The sequence below is a fragment of the Erinaceus europaeus genome, chromosome 12 (genome assembly GCF_950295315.1).
Source record: "Erinaceus europaeus chromosome 12, mEriEur2.1, whole genome shotgun sequence".
NCBI classification, from domain to species: domain Eukaryota; kingdom Metazoa; phylum Chordata; class Mammalia; order Eulipotyphla; family Erinaceidae; genus Erinaceus; species Erinaceus europaeus.
The window spans coordinates 24,619,293-24,636,410 of record NC_080173.1 but is presented as its reverse complement, the minus strand read 5'-3'; the positions used below and the strand labels follow the sequence as shown (position 1 = coordinate 24,636,410).

General features: G+C 44.5%; 1 protein-coding gene and 1 long non-coding RNA gene across 6 annotated transcripts in view; one reads left to right on the top strand and one right to left on the bottom strand.

Moving 5' to 3' along the window:
- Positions 1–4,006, bottom strand: part of ADAMTS9 (ADAM metallopeptidase with thrombospondin type 1 motif 9) — a 196,666-nt gene extending 192,660 nt beyond the window's left edge. For 2 of the 4 annotated variants that reach the window (XM_007520619.2, XM_060202964.1), the window contains exons 1-2: positions 3,480–4,003; positions 2,489–2,886 (exon numbers count right to left, since the gene is read on the bottom strand). In XM_007520619.2, the coding sequence (XP_007520681.2) occupies positions 2,489–2,886; positions 3,480–3,594 (513 nt within the window). In that variant the 5' untranslated portion in view covers positions 3,595–4,003. Of the gene's footprint in view, positions 1–2,488; positions 2,887–3,479 lie in introns of all 4 variants that reach the window. The other 2 variants (XM_060202966.1, XM_060202965.1) reach the window with 2 other exon arrangements.
- The window catches only part of LOC132541869 (uncharacterized), a 94,870-nt gene continuing 78,185 nt past the window's right edge, over positions 434–17,118 (top strand). Inside the window, exon 1 of one of the 2 annotated variants that reach the window (XR_009552964.1) lies at positions 434–1,289. This is a non-coding gene — a long non-coding RNA (uncharacterized LOC132541869). Of the gene's footprint in view, positions 1,290–16,231; positions 16,556–17,118 lie in introns of those variants that run through there. The other variant, XR_009552965.1, reaches the window with a different exon arrangement.

The following is a 17,118-nucleotide window of genomic DNA, read 5'->3' as shown; positions in this document are numbered from 1 at the left end:
ACAACATCAAAAAATAGTAATAAAAATAAAGATAAAAAAGTGAAAGATTCCCATTTGAGATAACACAATACTACTGCACACGAAATGCTATGGGAAAATGGTTTGGCACAAGACGAATTCCAGAGGACAGACAGAGTTAAGGGTTTGGAGCTAGATTAATCGCTGAAACTAGAAACAGCCAGTTCAAACATCTTTAAGATGCATGCCAGAACTCTTGCCCCGTAAAAGAAGTGGATTGTAAATCAAACACAATGTAAATGAAGTTATTACACGGTCTAGAAAGTCCTTTATGTAGTCCCGGGGTCTCAGTTCCTAAAAATAGTTACTACTCTCAAAACCAATGTGCGAATTCCCACCTAAAACTGGCAACAGAAATTAAGGCCCTGGGGGTCGGGCGGTAGCACAGTAAGCGCAAGTGGCGTGAAGCGCAAGGACCGGCATAAGGATACTGGTTCGAGCCCCCGGCTCCCCACTTGCAGGGGAGTCACTTCACGGGCGGTGAAGCAGATCTGCAGGTGTCTGTCTTTCTCTACCCCTCTCTGTTTTCCCTTCCTCTCTCCATTTCTCTCTGTTCTATCCAACAATGACATCGGTAACAACAACAATGATGACCACAACAACGATAAAGCAACAAGGGCAACAAAAGGGGGAAAAAATGGTTTCCAGGAGCAGTGGATTCGTGGTGCAGGCACCGAGCCCCAGCAATAACCCTGGAGGCAAAACAAAAAAGAAAAAGAAAAAAGAAATTAAGGCCCTGTGCAGCAAAATATTTATACAACTGCTAGGACCACGCAGCAGGGTGTGGAGGCGGAGAAAGAGGAGGAGTAAAAACTGTTTACAAACGATGTACTCACGCAGCCCCATCCGTTAGGTTCTAGAATTGGGGGGTTAGGACCTTGGGATGTGAAGGCGCTCTGATGCCCAGGGTCCATACATCTGGCCGATGTCCACCCAAATCTTAATTTTATGATCAACAGATGGGGTCCTGCGCTCCGGTCATAGGATAAATTGCCTTCTCCGCCCACCCCACCCCCCAAATCTCAGCTACATGCCAGGCTCCGGAAGCTTTGCTTGAGGAATAGAGGGGGTTCATACCTACCCTCAGCATCTCAGCAAAGAAAATCTCTCCCTCTTGCCGGTCTTCAAGTTTGCCTCGCTCCTAACAGACCACCCCTCCCGCCCCCTTGGGTGGAGCAAGAGGAGATGGATGCGACATTCCAGGTCCAACGAAGGAGCACCCCAGAACGCTAACAAACTGCAGCTTGCGGAGGGGGGCAGCTGAGCACCCGGTAAGTATCTCTGCTCCCACTTAGAAACCATGAGTAGGGGAAGAGATGACGGAGATGGGATGTAGTAAACGCATATCCTGGACTGTACGCGCGCAGCGCACTGCGCTGGGGGAACCTGACCCGGGAAGTTTCTGCGTCACTCGCGTGGCAGAAACGCATGTCACTTGGTTAGGTTAGGGGGCATTCTGGCTCTGGCTGGAACATCTCAGCACCTTTTCAAATCACTTTGGGGGTTGGGGGCGGAAGCCGGGTAGAGACTCCAGCAAGACTAGTATGAGGGGATGGGTGCTGAGAAGGGGATGGGGGTGAGAGAGACAGCTGGGATTCTCTACCAGAGCGCACTAGACTGCGCCAGGAGGCAGCCGCCACGCCCTCGCTTTCTACGGAAATGTGCGCTGCACGGTCCCTCTTCGGATTCTCTCACTCACCCCCCAAACCCCCTCCGGGCGCGAGTGACACTCCCGAAGGAGCGCACTGTGCTTGGGATAGCCTCCCTTGCAGGATCTCGCCCTCTATTTCTACTCTTTGGGGCCAGCAGGGTGCAGAGTCGGACTGCGCCGCACCCCCACTCTCAGTTCAGCCCACCCCCATCACGTCAGAGGCAGGCTCCACCCTCTCCCCGCCCGCAGAGCCCAAGGCCCACCCTTCCGCCCCAGGGACGGGACCTTGCTCCGTCAATCCTGTTTACCCTCAGGGTTCCTGGCGCGTAGAAGGGGGAAAAAAAAAAAAAAACCCTGAGAATTTGGGGACTCCATATTACGCACCGCCCTCTATGACACTCCCAGAAGGAACTCCCCATACCCGAGGTTGGGAATCCTCAACTCACACCCGACCCCAGAGGCGCCAATGAGGAGCTGAGCCCTCCCTGGGTTTAGCTGCTCCGCTCCTGAGCAGCTGTGCTGCTCTGGAGTTTGACCAACTCTGGAGACCAACTCTGGAGTTTGCAACCCAACTTCCAAGCCCCCTAACAGCTGAACCGAGTTCCCACCCTAGAAAGTGCTGAAGTATCCAGAAGCCCCCTGAGGGTAGTTGTGCGCTCTGTTCTTAAGTGGCAGGAAGCTCACGAACTGGGCAAACCCCTTCCCAGCCAAATAGTTGCTATTTAATGTTAGAGTGGAGACGGCGTGGTGAGAGTCCCAGGCTTGGTGGCACTCAGTCCTCCCGGGCGCGGGGCAGAGGAGGTGCGCGCGCCCACTTACCATTCCCGAGCAGAGGCTGATGACGGCCGTGTGCTCGTACTTGGTGTTGACATGGCCTCTGTAGAAACAGTGCTTGAGTTCGGATTCCTCCTCGGAATAAAACTGTGTTTGGTTTCTCCCGGGCTCCCCGAGGAGGGTGACAGTGAACTGTGGTGCGATAAATCCGGCATGGGCGGTGAGATTAAATAGGAACTGCTGGCCGAAAGCGGAGAGGCGGTAGTGCGCCTGGGAGGAGGTAGAGGAGGAAGAGGAGGCGAAGTCAGGCCAGGGGTCAGAGGCCGGCTGAATGCTCCGTCGCCTTCTTTTGAAGTGCAGGTTCGCGGGAAAAGGTTCTCCGAGCGCGTTCACGCGAATGGGAGACGCAACCTCATACTCGCTCAGGTTCTCTAATAATTTCACTGCAGAGAGAAGCAGAGGTACATCAACCAGTAACTCACTTTCCTGCACGCTTTCAGTTTTTAATTTAGATAAAATTGGGGACTTTGTCCTCAGTTATTTTCTAGCCTTTTTTTTTTTTAATTCAAGTCAATCTCTTCACTTTTGGTAAATGCAAAAGCATTAGCGTAGCACCTACTACGTTCCGGGAAAAAAAAAACAGGAACTGCTAGACACTGAGGATATACACTATCACTAGGGGCCAGACAATAAACTAGACGGAATCCGTAAGATAAATTTCCCGATCTTGTCAAGTCCCCTGAATAAAATAAAAACACGCCGCTATCAGCTGACCTCGGTTACTAAGTAACTATAGTTTGAGGTATGGGGGTGGGGAAAGAGAAAGATTCAGTTAAAACAAATTGGGAGGAGGAGGAGGCGGAGGGAGCTAAATTCACTCCAGGATGACTCTCCCTAGAAATTGGCTAGAAATGAGCCCAGACGAGGAAGAAGAGGCTGCAGAGCGGGAGGTAGTTCTTTCTAGGAAAAGGAGAGAGGCCTCCGCTGCAGGGTGCCGCGCCAGTAGCGAAGGGGTCTCGGCGGCCAGTCTGGTTACCTTGCCTCGGGTGCAGCCTGTCCTTGCGCACGGCCGTCGCGGCGTCTGGGCTCCGCATCTCGGCCAGGTCCCGCACCAGGAGCGTTAGCAGTGTGGCCCAGGATACAAACTGCATGGTGCTCCCCACCCCTCCCCCCCGCTACCCCCACTCCCCTCCCTCCTGCCCTCCTGGGCTGCAGCGGCGACGCGAGGCAGCGGCCCGGCAGAGCGCACACAGTCCAGCGCCCGCCTCCTCCAACTTTTGACTTTAGGAGTCGCTGAGGTCTCGCCGAGAGGGTCCTGTCTGAACTCTGCTGAGCAACGCCGCCGCCTGCCGAGAGTCTAGCGGCTCCAGCCGCAGGAGGAGTCGGAGAAGCAATAGGTGGAGGATTGGGACTGGACTGCTTGGCTGCATAATGTCCAGGGAGCGGGCAGGAGAAGGCGCGGGATGTGCGCTCCGAGGCGCGCTGGGCGCCCTGTGCTGACGGGGATATCGCAGCGGCTTCTTGAATGGGGGGCCGGGGGTGGGGGGGAAGGCGGGGGGGCCGTAGGTCCTCCGCTGCTCAAATACCCCGGGTGCCCGCCTCTAGGAAGAGAGGGGAGGGGAAAACGGAGCGAGCGGGACCGCCTCCTTCTAGACCCTGTCAGCTTCCTCCCCAGCGGACCCGTGCGGGGCTCGCCGCCTCCAGTGAGAGGCGGAGGCAACAGCTGATCGCGCTCCCGGCCACTTCTTGCAGTGGAGTTTTCTGAGACTGGAAAAAGGGGCAGAGGAAACTCACCGTTTCTCTCTCTCTCTCTTCTTTCTCTCTCTCTTTCTCTCTCTCTCTCCTTTCTCTCTCTCTCTCTTCTCTCTCCTTTCTCTCTCTCTCCTTTCTCTCTCTTCTCTCTCCTTTCTCTCTCCTTTATTTCTGCTTTCTCTCCTAAATATCTATTTTCCAGTCTTCATCCTTGTCTCTTTATTCCCCTCAGTTTCTTTCTCTCTCCCTTGCCTATCCGCTCCTCACGCATTACTTCATCTTCTCTTTCTTCTGTAACCCCTATTTCTTCCTTTTCTTTTACTCTTTCTTCTGATACCACCTCTTTGAAAAGTTCCCACACTCCTTTATTCCCATTCTGCACATTCTGACAGTCTCTTTTATTTGGTGTCTACAGATGAAAGTGGCCGGCTGCAAGGAACCCTTCCTTTCCCACGTACTCGGAAGGAAATCTGGCATCTGAGCTTCGCTGTAGATTTAATTGTCCTAAATCAAGAGTTTTAGAAATGGGTTCCTAGTCTTGCAGTTTGGGGTGTGTTTCACGCCCATACTCTCCAGGAAGTTTCCCCTAAACTCTGAAAGTGTGCTGTCCCCGTCCAGAGAAAATTCCTAACTTTCTGTAGGTCCCAGTCCAAAAAAGGTTAAGGACCGCTGGTGGCAGCGAGAGGGGGCGGGACTAGAGTGCCCCTACATCCCCAAGGTCTAGCAATAGGGAAGTGGGCGGGGAGCAGAGCAAGTCAGGGACCCCAAGGGCAAGCGCCAGGGCTGGAGAGGTTTCTCAATCACTTCCGCTGGCTTTTTGACTAAGGATGCTTGGAGTAGCTGAAAGTTGACACTTAAAGCTAGAACTACCTCCGCCTTGGGCGGCAAATATAGATGTCAGAAATGATGCCAGAAAGAGAAGAATGAGGGAGAGGGAGAGAGAGAGACTGATTGTGTGTGTAGAGTTCCTTTACTAACCGTCAGGAGTAGAGGATATGCTCATTATAAGATAAAATGCTGGCAAAAGATAGGGTTAATGCATGCCCCCCCCCCCAGTAATCCAGAACTGGAGTTTTCTGCTGCTTCATAGACTGACACTTGGAATATACCTAAGACTTAAGATAGCACTATAGCAGAAGTGCCCTTTATTCTGAAAATATTAATGTAGCTGTTATTTCCGCTAGAGAGAAAAGTGAAAAAGTGATTTGGTAAGACTGGAATTTCCTAAAGAAATTGCTAACCAGAATACCCAAGTTAACTGATATTGCCATAGTCTGACCATAGTATGGGAATTTCTAATGGATACAGACATTGGTATATAACAGTGGGAAAAGTAAACATGCACAGTACACAATAAGCAAAGGCTTAAAGAAAAAAAACAGATATAAACATAGTTAAGACAGCAGAAAGTCAGGGAGAGGCATCACAGAGCTGGAGCTTTCCTCTGTGCTGAAGCACCCTTATGGGATGCCAAGGTTGGCATCTATGTTTTCCACAGCACAGATGGGAGGAAAGTCATGCACCTTCTAGCACAGGAAGGGATTTTTATTTTTATTTATTTATTACTATGATTACTACACCATGGTACTGCTCAGCTCTGGCCTTTGGTAGAGTGGGGGATTGAACCTGGGACTTTGGAGCCTCAGGCATGAGAGTCTCTTTGAGTAAGGAATTTTTAAATGGATGATATTTTTAATTTATTAAGTCTTAATGTAACTCTTGAATATACACTCTTTTCAATATACAATTAAATTGCTGGTAATTACCATGTCTGGGAGTTTCTGAGTTTGGCAAGGAACAGAAAATACCAAGAAATCAAAGTATTAGTTGACTCCTATGAAAAAGTTCTAGAAATCCATTATAACATTACTAAAAATAGCATTTTTACAAACATATAAGAGAAAAAAAAATAAGAGTCCCTAAGCATGTCTATGCATTTATATGGTCCCATTAACATACCAGAAAGGATCCAAGTATACACAATGGAAAAAGAACTATATTTTCAATTAATAGTTTTAGGAAGACAAGACTAACAAATACAAAAAATGAAACTGTACCTTTATGTTATGCCATGCGTAAAAAAAAATCAATTTGAAATAAGTTAAAGACATGGGCATATGTCCTAAAACTTTAGAAATCTGGAGCTGGTTGGTAGCACATCTAATTGAGTGCACACATTGCCAAGTGCAAAGACCCAGGTTCAAGCCTCCAGTTCCTACCTGCAGGGGGGGAAGCTTCATGAGCAGTGAAGCAAAGCTGTAGGTTTCTCTTTCTATCTCTCTCTCTTCCTCTCTCTCTCTCCCTCCCTCCCTCCCTTTGTATCCCCCCATTTAATCTCAATTTCTCTCTGTCTCTATCCAATAAATTAATATATTTTTTTAATTTTAGAAATCTTAGAAGAAATGGGTAGTAAGCTCCTCAGCTTCAGTCTTGGTGATAACTGGTTCTCATTTGTCAGCAAAAGCAAACACAACTAAACCAAAACCAGGGCAGGGTACTGGCTTGCCCATGTTGCCATGTGTGAGGACCGCCCCCCCCCCCACTCCCTACCTGCAAAACAAAGCTTCAGGAGTGAAGTGCTACAGGTATTTCTCCTTCTCCCTCTCCCCACATCAAAAGGAAAGGAAAAGATAAGAAAAAAAAATGTCTACAGGGAATGGTGGAGTCATGGAGTCAGTGAGGCCCAGCAATAAACCTGGCTCAATGTGTGTGTGTGTGTGTGTGTGTGTGTGTTGAAAATATAGGAAACTAAGAAACTTTTGCACAACACAACAAACAAACAAAACAAAAACAAAAAAATTAAAAAATGAACCTGGACTAGGGGATGGCATACTCAGTTAAGTACACATAGCACCAAGTACAAGGACTGGGGTTGGAGCCTTCAGTCCCCACCCACAATGGGGGAGAGGACATGCTTCAGAAGTGGTGATGCAGGTCTGCAAATGTCTTTCTCTCTCCCTCTCTTATAATCTTTATTTATTTATTTATTTATTTATTTATTTATTGGATAAAAACAGTAAAAAATCAAGAGGAAAGGAGTGGTTAGGAGGAGATAGATAGCTGTACCACTGCTTCAATACTTGCAAAGCTTTCCCCCTACAGGTGGGGATCTGAGGCTTGAACCTGGGTCCTTATGCATTGTAACATGTGCACTCAACCATGTGCACCACCACCCAGCCCCCCTTTTTATAATTTTATTTTTACTTATTTATTTTATCAGAGGACTGATCAGCTCTGGCTTATGGTGGTGTGGGGGATTGAACCTAGGACTTTGGAGCCTCAGACATAAGAGTCTCTTTGCATAACCATTATGCTATCTATCCCCTCTGTCTCTCCTCTCCTCTCAATGTCTCTCTGTTCTGTCAAACAAAGTAGAAAGGAAAGGAAAAAAAAATAGCTGCCAGGAGTGGTAGAATCATAGTGCTGGCACTGAGCCCTGGTGGCATAAAAATAAATAAATAAATAAATAAATAATAACAATAAAGTGAAAAGGCAACCTATGGAAAAGGGAAAAATAGTTTCAACTATACAGTTATATTTAGCCAAAAAGAGGTTATTACCTTAATATACATATCAGAAGAAAAAAAGCAATCTGTTTCTGAGAAGGGCAGAAGATGTGAATAGACATCTTTCACAAGGAAGATATATGAGTGATTATTTGGTAAAAGGGCAGTCAGCCTCACTAATCACAAGCAGAATGCAAATCAGAGCAATCAGACAAGAAATATTTAAAGAAAAGAAAGTCCTTGTGCATTCACATTGGTGAGAATATAAATTGGTGAATGCACTAGGAAAAATAGCATGGTAGCTCCTCAAAAAAAAAAAATTAGAGCAAAACTCTACTATAAGATCTAGTAATTCGGGAGTCGGGTGGTAGCGCAGTGGGTTAAGCGCACATGGCACAAACTGCAAGGACCCGCATAAGGATCCCAGCTGGAGCCCCTGGCTCCCCACCTGCAGGAGAGTCGCTTCACAGGCTGAGAAGCAGGTCTGCAGGTGTCTATCTTTCTCTCCCCCTCTCTGTCTTCCCCTCTTCTCTCCATTTCTCTCTGTCCTATCTAACAACGACGACATCAACAACAACTTACAACAACAATGAAAACCAACAAGGGCAACAAAAGGGAAAATAAATAAATAAATATCTAGTAATTCAATTTCTGAGTAGTTATTCAAAAGGAATAAAAGCTATAACTAGGAAGCCCAGGCGGTAGCACACCTAGTTAAGAGCTCATGGTAGGAAGTGCAAGGACTGGCTGAAGGATCCTTGAGCCCAGGCTCCACACTTGCAGGGGGTTGCTTCACAAGCTGTGAAACAGGTTTTCGGGTGTCTTTCTCTCCCTCACTCTCTATCTTCCCCTCCTCTCTCAACTTCTCTGTCCTGTCCAACAATAGCCATGGAAAAGAAAAAAAGATGGTTACCAGAAACAGTGGATTTGTGCTGCGGGCACTGACCCCCAGCGATAATCTTGGAGGCGGAAAAAACAACAACAACAACAACTGGTAAAGATATCTACACCTCCATGTTCGTTATTTTCAACATTTGAGACATGGAAGCAACCCGTGTGTCCATGGATAAATGAATAAAAAATGTGATGTGATATATATATATCCTCTAGGGTTATCTCTGGGACTCCGTGCCTGTGCTACTAATCCACTGCTCCTGGAGGCTATTTTTTCCCCTTTTGTTGCCCTTGTTGTTTATCATTGTTGTTGCTATTATTGTTGTTGTTATTGCTATCATGTTGTTGGATAGGACAGAGAGAAATCGAGAGAGGAGGGGAGACAGGAAGGAGGAGAGAAAGATAGACACCTGCAGACCTGTTTCACTGCCTGTGAATCGACCCTCTGCTGGTGTGGAGCCAAGGGGCTTGAAACGCCACCCTTTCGCCGCTGCTCCACCGCCCGGCCCCTGATATATATAATTATTATATAATACACCTTAAACAACATGTTATCCATCAGTTATTTGGTAATTTTATAAAGGATAAAAATGTGACACTTAAGTATTTTCCATTAAGCAGTTTTCCTCTTTAATGGACCCTTCCTAACAAAAAAAAGGTAGCAGTATAGAAGTTATACACAGGAACAGAAGCCTCCTTTGTGTACTTTTTCTAAGACTTGGACATAAAGGATGGACTTTGTTTACTTTAAAATTACCTCTAGTGTAGTCCAAGGAAGGAAAAGTCAGAGTTCCCTCTTAGTAGCCTCCTAAATGACAGCCTGGATTTCTGAATTTCTCCTCTTCAGAGTCACTTATCCTTTCTTAAGTGACTAAGATTTTTTTTTTTCTGTATTTATACCCATAAGGAAGACTCAGATAATCTTAGGAAGAGGTTTGAAATAACCAGATATAAATAGGATTCTTGCACTAACTAAATAATACAGGTCCAACTCTTGTGCTTGAAAAATAGTAATAAGGGGGCTGGGTGGTAGCTCAGCAGGTTAAGTAGATAAGAGACTCAAATCCTATTTCAGCAATTTAATCTAAATTCATAATTACTATAATATGTAATGAAGAATGCTTGATCAATAGTGTTACTTCCTTTGTGGTATTATTTGAAAAAATGTGACTGAGATTATCCCACAAAATGTCTCACCTGTCTCTTCTATATATAATTTTTTGGGTAACCACTTTTTCTGAGTACTTCATGTTAAACTCTCAGACACTTTATTGACAATTTACAACATTCCCCTTAGCAGATCCATCACATAGTAGGTGTTCAACAATATTTATTGAATGTGGACTTTTTTTTATGCATGTTTGGAAAGTGAGGATGTTCTAGTTCAACTTGTGTAAATGACCTCTTTGTTTACAAGCAGCCAGTATTATTATTATTATTTACCTTCAGGGTTATTGCTTGGGATGCCTGCAGTACAAATCCACTGCTCCTAGAGTCTATTTTATTTTAATTTTTTTGTTTATTGTTTTTATTATTATTTTTGGATAGGACAGAGAGAAATCAAGAGAGGAGGGGAAGACAGAGAGGGGGAGTGAAAGTTAGACACCTGCAGCCCTCCTTCACTGCTTGTGAAACCACCGACCCACCCCCACCCCCTGCTGGTGGGGAGCCTTGAGCTCCAATAGAGATCCTTACACTGGTCCTTGCGCTTTAAGCCATGTGCGCTTAACCCACTACACTACTTCCTGGCTCCCAGTTTTTTAAAAATATTTATTCATTTATTTATTATTTGATAGAGACAGAAATTAAGAGGGAAAGGAGTGATAGACAGAGAGACAGCAAGACACCTGCAGCCCTGCTTCACCGTTTGTGAAGCTTTCCCCCTGCAGATGGGGACTAGGGACTTGAACCTGGGTCCTTGTGCACTTTAATGTGTATGCTTAACCAGATGTGCCACCACCTGGCCCCAGCAACCAGTATCTGGAATATACACTTTAAAGATGGGGTCTATAAAAAAAAAGATTAGGGGTTGGGAAAATAGCATAATGGGTATGCAAAAAGACTTTCATGCCTCAGGCTACAAGGTCCCATGTTCAATCCCCATCATGACCTTAAACCAGAGCTGTGTTCATCTGGAGTTAACAGAGGGACAATTATTTTGTCCCTTTTCTTCACTCAGGCTTTATTGGAATTAAATATTTTTATAAGTTAAAAGGAAGAATGTTTTGGCTAGATTCTTTAAAAAAAAAATCAGACCCCAGGGGAATAACAATTAGTGTTATTCACTAGGGAGAATTAATCATCTGGTCTATGGAGATTCAAGAGATGACATCACTCATGGCACTGCAGAACACTTTCCTGGTACAGCAGGAAGGAGATTTGAAGTCAGGCCATCTATTTACACAGAAAAGGAAGCCCACACCCAAATGACAGGGAGAGACCAGAAACAAGAAATAAAGTGATTAATTTCCCAAGTCGTCACCATTGGGTGATTTCTGGAATGGATAGGCCTGTAGTACTAGGTGGCACCGGATTCTGGTGAATGAAATACCAAAAAGAATTGATGGTGGCTAAACTCTGTGACCTTGTGTGGCTACTCTACTGATCTAGTTTTTCATCTGCCACTGAAAGTAGGAAAGAAACTGTCACCTGTTCCGGCTATAAGGGTGACTGAATGAACCTATTGAATTCAAAGTATTCTAAATACTAGTTTCTTAAGTTACATAGTGAAAATAGTTTATAACAGAAGTGATAATAACCTGACTCTTGACTGAGTACCTACTTTGTGGCACTTATTTCACCCTCATGATATTCCTGCCATCTGGGCTCCTCATTTTACATATGATGAAAATAAGACCCAGTAATGTGAATTGATTTGCCCAGCGTTACAGAGGTAGAATGTACTGACCTGGGACTTGAACTGGGATTACTTTACTCCCAAGTTTGTGTTCTCCATTAATTGGGGAAGCTTGGTAACAAAAATGATATTTGTCTAACTCTGCTTGATCATTCAGCCTTTATACTTGTCCTTATAAATATGGTCTATAACATGTTTTTCTTCTAATTATATAAATGAAGTTTTAAATAACTCCTCTTTGGAAATTGTAGTGCCAGGTTTCTTTTTTTTTTAAATCTTTTTTTTGGGTGGGGGAGTCATTTCTAGATCTCAATCTGGGCTGACATTTTTATATAGAGACAGTGAGTCAGAGGGAGAGGGAGAAGGAGAGAGGGAGAGAGTGCAGGAGGGAGAGAAAGAAAGAGAGAGAGAGGCAGAGAGAGAGAGAGAGAGGATGAGAGATGCTACAGCAGTGAAGCTTCCTTCACTCTGATGGGACTAGTCTCAAACCTGGTCAAGCACATGGCCTGCATCACAAATCCCTGCTCCTGGAGGCTTTTTTTCCCTTTTTTTTGTTGCCCTTGTTGTTTTATCATTGTTGTGGTTATTATTATTGTTGTTGTTATTGATGTTGTTGGATAGGACAGACAGAAACGGAGAGAGGAGGGGAAGACAGAGAGGAGGAGAGACAGACACCTGCAGACCTGCTTCACCACCTGTGAAGTGACTCCCTTGTAGGTGGGGAGCCGGGGGCTCGAAACGGGATCCTTTTGCTGGTCCTTGCACTTTGCGCCACCTGCGTTTAACCTGCTGCACTACCACCCAGCCTCCCTGTACCAGCTTTTAAAGTGGCTCTGTATAGCTTACAAGTAGCTTATGGCCATTCCACTAAGTTGCATATTCATCAATCCTTGCTTATCAGTCCCCAAAACACCAGGTGGCATAGCTAGTGAGTAGCTATGTGAGCACTCAAGGCCAGGCTTTCGATCTCAAGGTCTTTGCTCTAACATTACTACATTATTACTACATTCATTGCCCTGGAGATCCCTAACTTCCTTTGGTGGTCTCAAAACACCAGCCATCCTTCTGAATGTCCCTGTCCTCCATCTAGCTCAGTGTCTTTGCACTGTCCAGTCTAAGCTGTGATCCTTGTTGTACAAACAGCGTATGACCACCAGACCTGTCTTGGAGTTGTGAAAGTGGTGCACAACTTTCATTTCCCACTATAAATATAACATGCAGTCCCCTACAAAGAAGATTTTCAAAGAACTTTTAAGAATATCTTAGCTACTGTGATTCCCAGGAACAATGAAGAGCTGGGAGTGGGAGGGGGGTAGAGGGGAATGTTCCAGATTAATATGAAAAACAACAACAACCACCACAAAATACAGATATGTCGCATGCACCAGCTCGACCTGGTAATGAGATTATGTGACATCAAATCAGTGTCAGTCGTAAATGTTTACCATGCACCACCTTTATTCATTGGCACCAGTAACACAGAATAGGTTGCTTCCTGAAATGTAAGCCTAGCAATTAGTACTATTCAGGTCCCTATCAGATGTTGGCAAAATAATTGGTTTTGCAGTTTATTTCTATCACTCAAAAGCAGGTCAGACAACACAGATTAGTGACATTCGTGGCACGCAGTAACTGAACAAAGTCTTCAGCTACTGTTTGGCTCTGTGAAAAAGGCACAGTTAAAAGCAATAAAGAGTTTGGAAGTATATTCATTGTAGCATTACTCTTACTGTGGTGATAGTGATGCCTGAGTTCTAGTTATAATAGGCATCACTAATTTACCCATGCTTGCTTTCTCTCTCTCTCTCTAATTAGCATTTCTTATAGTTGTTTATTTAGTTTATAAATTATGAGCACAAATATGGACCATTGAAGAGCATTTTTTGTTTGCTCTAAGGTACCTTTTCCAACAAAAAAGGTACTGTATGTAGAAATGAGCCTGTGAGCAGTGACTTTGGCCCATGTCCAGGAGAGGCAGAGGTCCTCAGAGTAGAAAAGTGGAACTCATTTTTGACCCTCTTCTCCCCACTTCACTGACTAGGGAGAAAGGGAAGGTGTTGAGTGGGTAGAGTGGTGGCTCAGCCAGTAGAGCACACATATTGCAATGCATGAGGACCTGGGTTCAAATCCCCTGGTCCCCATCTACAGGGGGAGGCTTCATGAGCAGCGAATCAGTGCTGTAGGTTTCTTTCCTCCTCTGTCTATCTCTCCCCCTTCTATCACTCTCCTGTCTCTCACACGCAGTGGGAAAAAACAAATGCCTTCAAGACTGGCAGAGTTGTGCAGCTATTGAACCCTAGTGATGGTGGAAAAAAAGAAAGAAAGAAAACTAGAAACAAAACTAAAAAAGATAAATGTGCCAGGCTAGCATGGGGGTGCCTCTTCCTGGGAGCATACTCTCTGGGTTGGAGAGAACGCGACCGGAGCCAGCCTGGGTTGCTACTCACTCAGCGACATGAGGGAGAAGACTCATGAACCAAGCTCGTTGCGGTGAGGCAGTGAAATATATTTATTGATCAGAGAGCCAAGGCTTTTAAAGGGCAGACCTGGAAGTGGCAAATTGGAAGTGGAAATGGTTAGGAAAGGGACTGAGCGAGGCAAAAGGGCTGGAAAGGTAGGAACTTCCTTAGCAACTGTTGCAAGGGTTTTAACTGGTAGGATTAATAATACCCTGCAGGCAGGGAGGGTCTTGAGTGTAGGAAGAAGATAGATCAAAGGAATGTAATGGGTGGGGATCTTTCAGGCAAAACAATGATTATATAGATAGGCCATAGTATCAGAAATGCAGGGTGGAGCAGGGGGAGCTGGCTTAATGGCTTAAAAGGAATGCCAGGCTCCTGGAGGCATAAAAATGCAGGTTGCTTTGTGAGGCTCCTCACAATTTCCCGACATAAATGCAAGGAAATATTACACTTATTAGAGAGTAACAAAGATTTGTGTGCTTTTAGTATGAAGGCATGTTCAAGATATACTACTGAGCAAACAGGTTGCTAGTGTTGTTTGTCTGAGTCCTACAGTGGTAAAACCAAGATAATATAACAAGAAGATCTCAGCATATGATAGAATAGGCTGCATATAACGAAAAGTCTAGGAAGAATAATAGCTATTATTCTAGTTCAAAGAACACCAGGCAAGAATAATTCTCTTACTTGAGAGGTTAGCCTTTTTCAGAACTTCACTTGGTTGGATGAAGGACTAACACACAAGAAAGGGGAAAATCTGCTCTCCTCTGAGTGCACTTCAAAGCACCCTCATAGAGCCTGGAAGGTGGCAGAATTATTAGGGCCTCAGACTTGAAAGCAAACATGAGATGTTGAGTGAAATCCCTGGCATCTTATGCTTATGCTGTGATTCCATCTATCTATCTATCTATCTATCTATCTATCTATCTATCTATCTATCTATCTATCTAGTTAATAATTAGATACAATCTTTTGTTAAAAGCACCTCACAAAACCAGCTGAAATAATGTTTGGTCAGATATCTAAGCACCCTATCATCACTCAGTCAAGTTGACACATAAAAACTAACCATCACATCCTGCCATAAAAAAAAAATCCCAGACTGGGCAAATTAAACAACAAGATTAACTAGGTCACCTGGTAGAGCACACACTTTCTCATGTGTGAGGATCCCCCTGTGAGCCTGCACCTGTCTCAAACATGGTAGCAGCAAGCAAAGTATTATATCTCAGGGGCCAGGTGGTGGCACACCCAGTTAAGTGCACACAGTATGAAGTGCAAGGACCTATGCCAGGATCCAGGTTCGAGACCCTGCTTCTTACCTGTAGAGGGGATGCTTCACAAGCTGAGAAGTAGTTCTGCAGGTGTGTGTGTGTGTCTCTCTCTCCCTCTCTACCTCCCCCTCCTCTCTCAATTCCGTCCTCTGTTCTATCCAGTAAAATGGGGAAAATATGGCCACTAGGAGCAGTAGATTAGTACTGCTGGCACTGAGCCCCAACAGTAACCCTGAAGGTACAAGAAAAAAAAAAAGTATTGTGTCTCATTATCTCCCTTCCTTCCTATCTTTCATCTTCTATCTGGAGAATACGAAGAGCATGTACCAGGAACAGTGAAATTATATAGGCACGAAACCTTGGAAGAAAGGGGGAAAAGACAGATTTCTAACAGTTTCTGAAAGAAAACTTGGAATTCCAAGCTGAAATTGCTGGCAGGAGTAGTTTCTGGAGAAGCCTTTCACTTCAGCTTGTAGAAAGCCTCTTCCCTGAAGCTTCACATGGCCTCTGCTCACACACTCCTACTGTCTCCTCTTCTTATCAGGGCTCTAGTCCTTTTGGATCAGATTTATGATTTAATTTAACTCTAATTACTTATTTCAACGCTCCATCTCCAAAGCCACGTGAGGAGTTAGGGCTTCAATATGTGACTCGGGCTGGGGATAGAGGTGGGGCTGGTACAGTTCAGTTCATTACTGAGATGAAGGGTGGGAAAGAAATGTTGGGGAAGCTTCATGAGCAGTGCTGCAATGCTGCAGGTGTCTCTCCTTTCTGTACCTCTTTCCCTCTCTATCTATCTGTCTCACCCTCTATCAAAAAGAAAGAAAGAAGAAAGAAATGGATGATGGGAGAGGTGGAGCTGTCCTGTAAGTGCTGAGTCTTTTTTATTTATTTAATTTTATTTCAGAAATTGAAAGACTGAGACACACACAGAGAGAGAGAGAACAGCATTACTCCACCATCCATGGAGCTTTCTTCAGTGTCGTAATTTTCCCATGGTATCAAAGCTCCAATTTGTGCATGTTTAAGTAGGATGCTACTTTCTAAATGACAGGAACCATCCAAATGAAAAGTGAAAAGAGAAGAACCAGGGCCTTCGCTTGTGTCTTGAAAGAAATTTATTAACTGACAGAATTTGTGCTGGATTCTGGCAATAAAGAAAGAAATAAAACCTTTAAAGATGACAAGGAGTTTTCTTGGAGTACAGGACCAGACCAAAGTGATCCTTCATGACAGGAGTCACTTCTTGATAGGAGCCCCAGAGAATGTACAAGACATGTCACAATATTGATGGCACTACTGTTTATAGAGTGAAAAACTGGAGACAACAGGTCCTTAGCAGAAAAATGACTACATTATATAAAGTGGTAAGTTTTTTTCTTTTTTAATTTATTTAAATTTTTAAAATTATATTTATTTATTGGATGGAGACAGTCAGAAATCAAGAGGGAAGGGGGGGTAGAGAGGGAGAAAAACAGAGAGACACCTGCAGCCCAGCTTCACCACTTGCAAAGCTTTCCTCCTGCAAGTGGGGACCGGGAGGTTCGAACCTGGGTCCTTGTGCATTATAACATGTGCTCTCAACCGGTTGCACCACCACCTGGCCCCTGTAAGTTTTTATATAGATTTTATATATTTAAAGAAGGGAACCAGTTAGACATTTGTTGTTGATGGAATGATTATTAAAGGAAAAAGAGTTGCAACATGCTATGTATATCATTTAAATGAAAAGCAACTTACACAGGTATGTATTATGTGCACAGAGATATAAAAGGTAATCTAGAAAGATGCCCTCAAGATTCATACTGAGAGTAAAGGAGAGGAGACACATTTGAAGATGAAGAATAAATCGAACTTTAGATTATAGCATTCTTACAATTTTAAAAGGATTTAATTTTATGAGAGAGAGAGAGAGAGACACCAGAGTCCA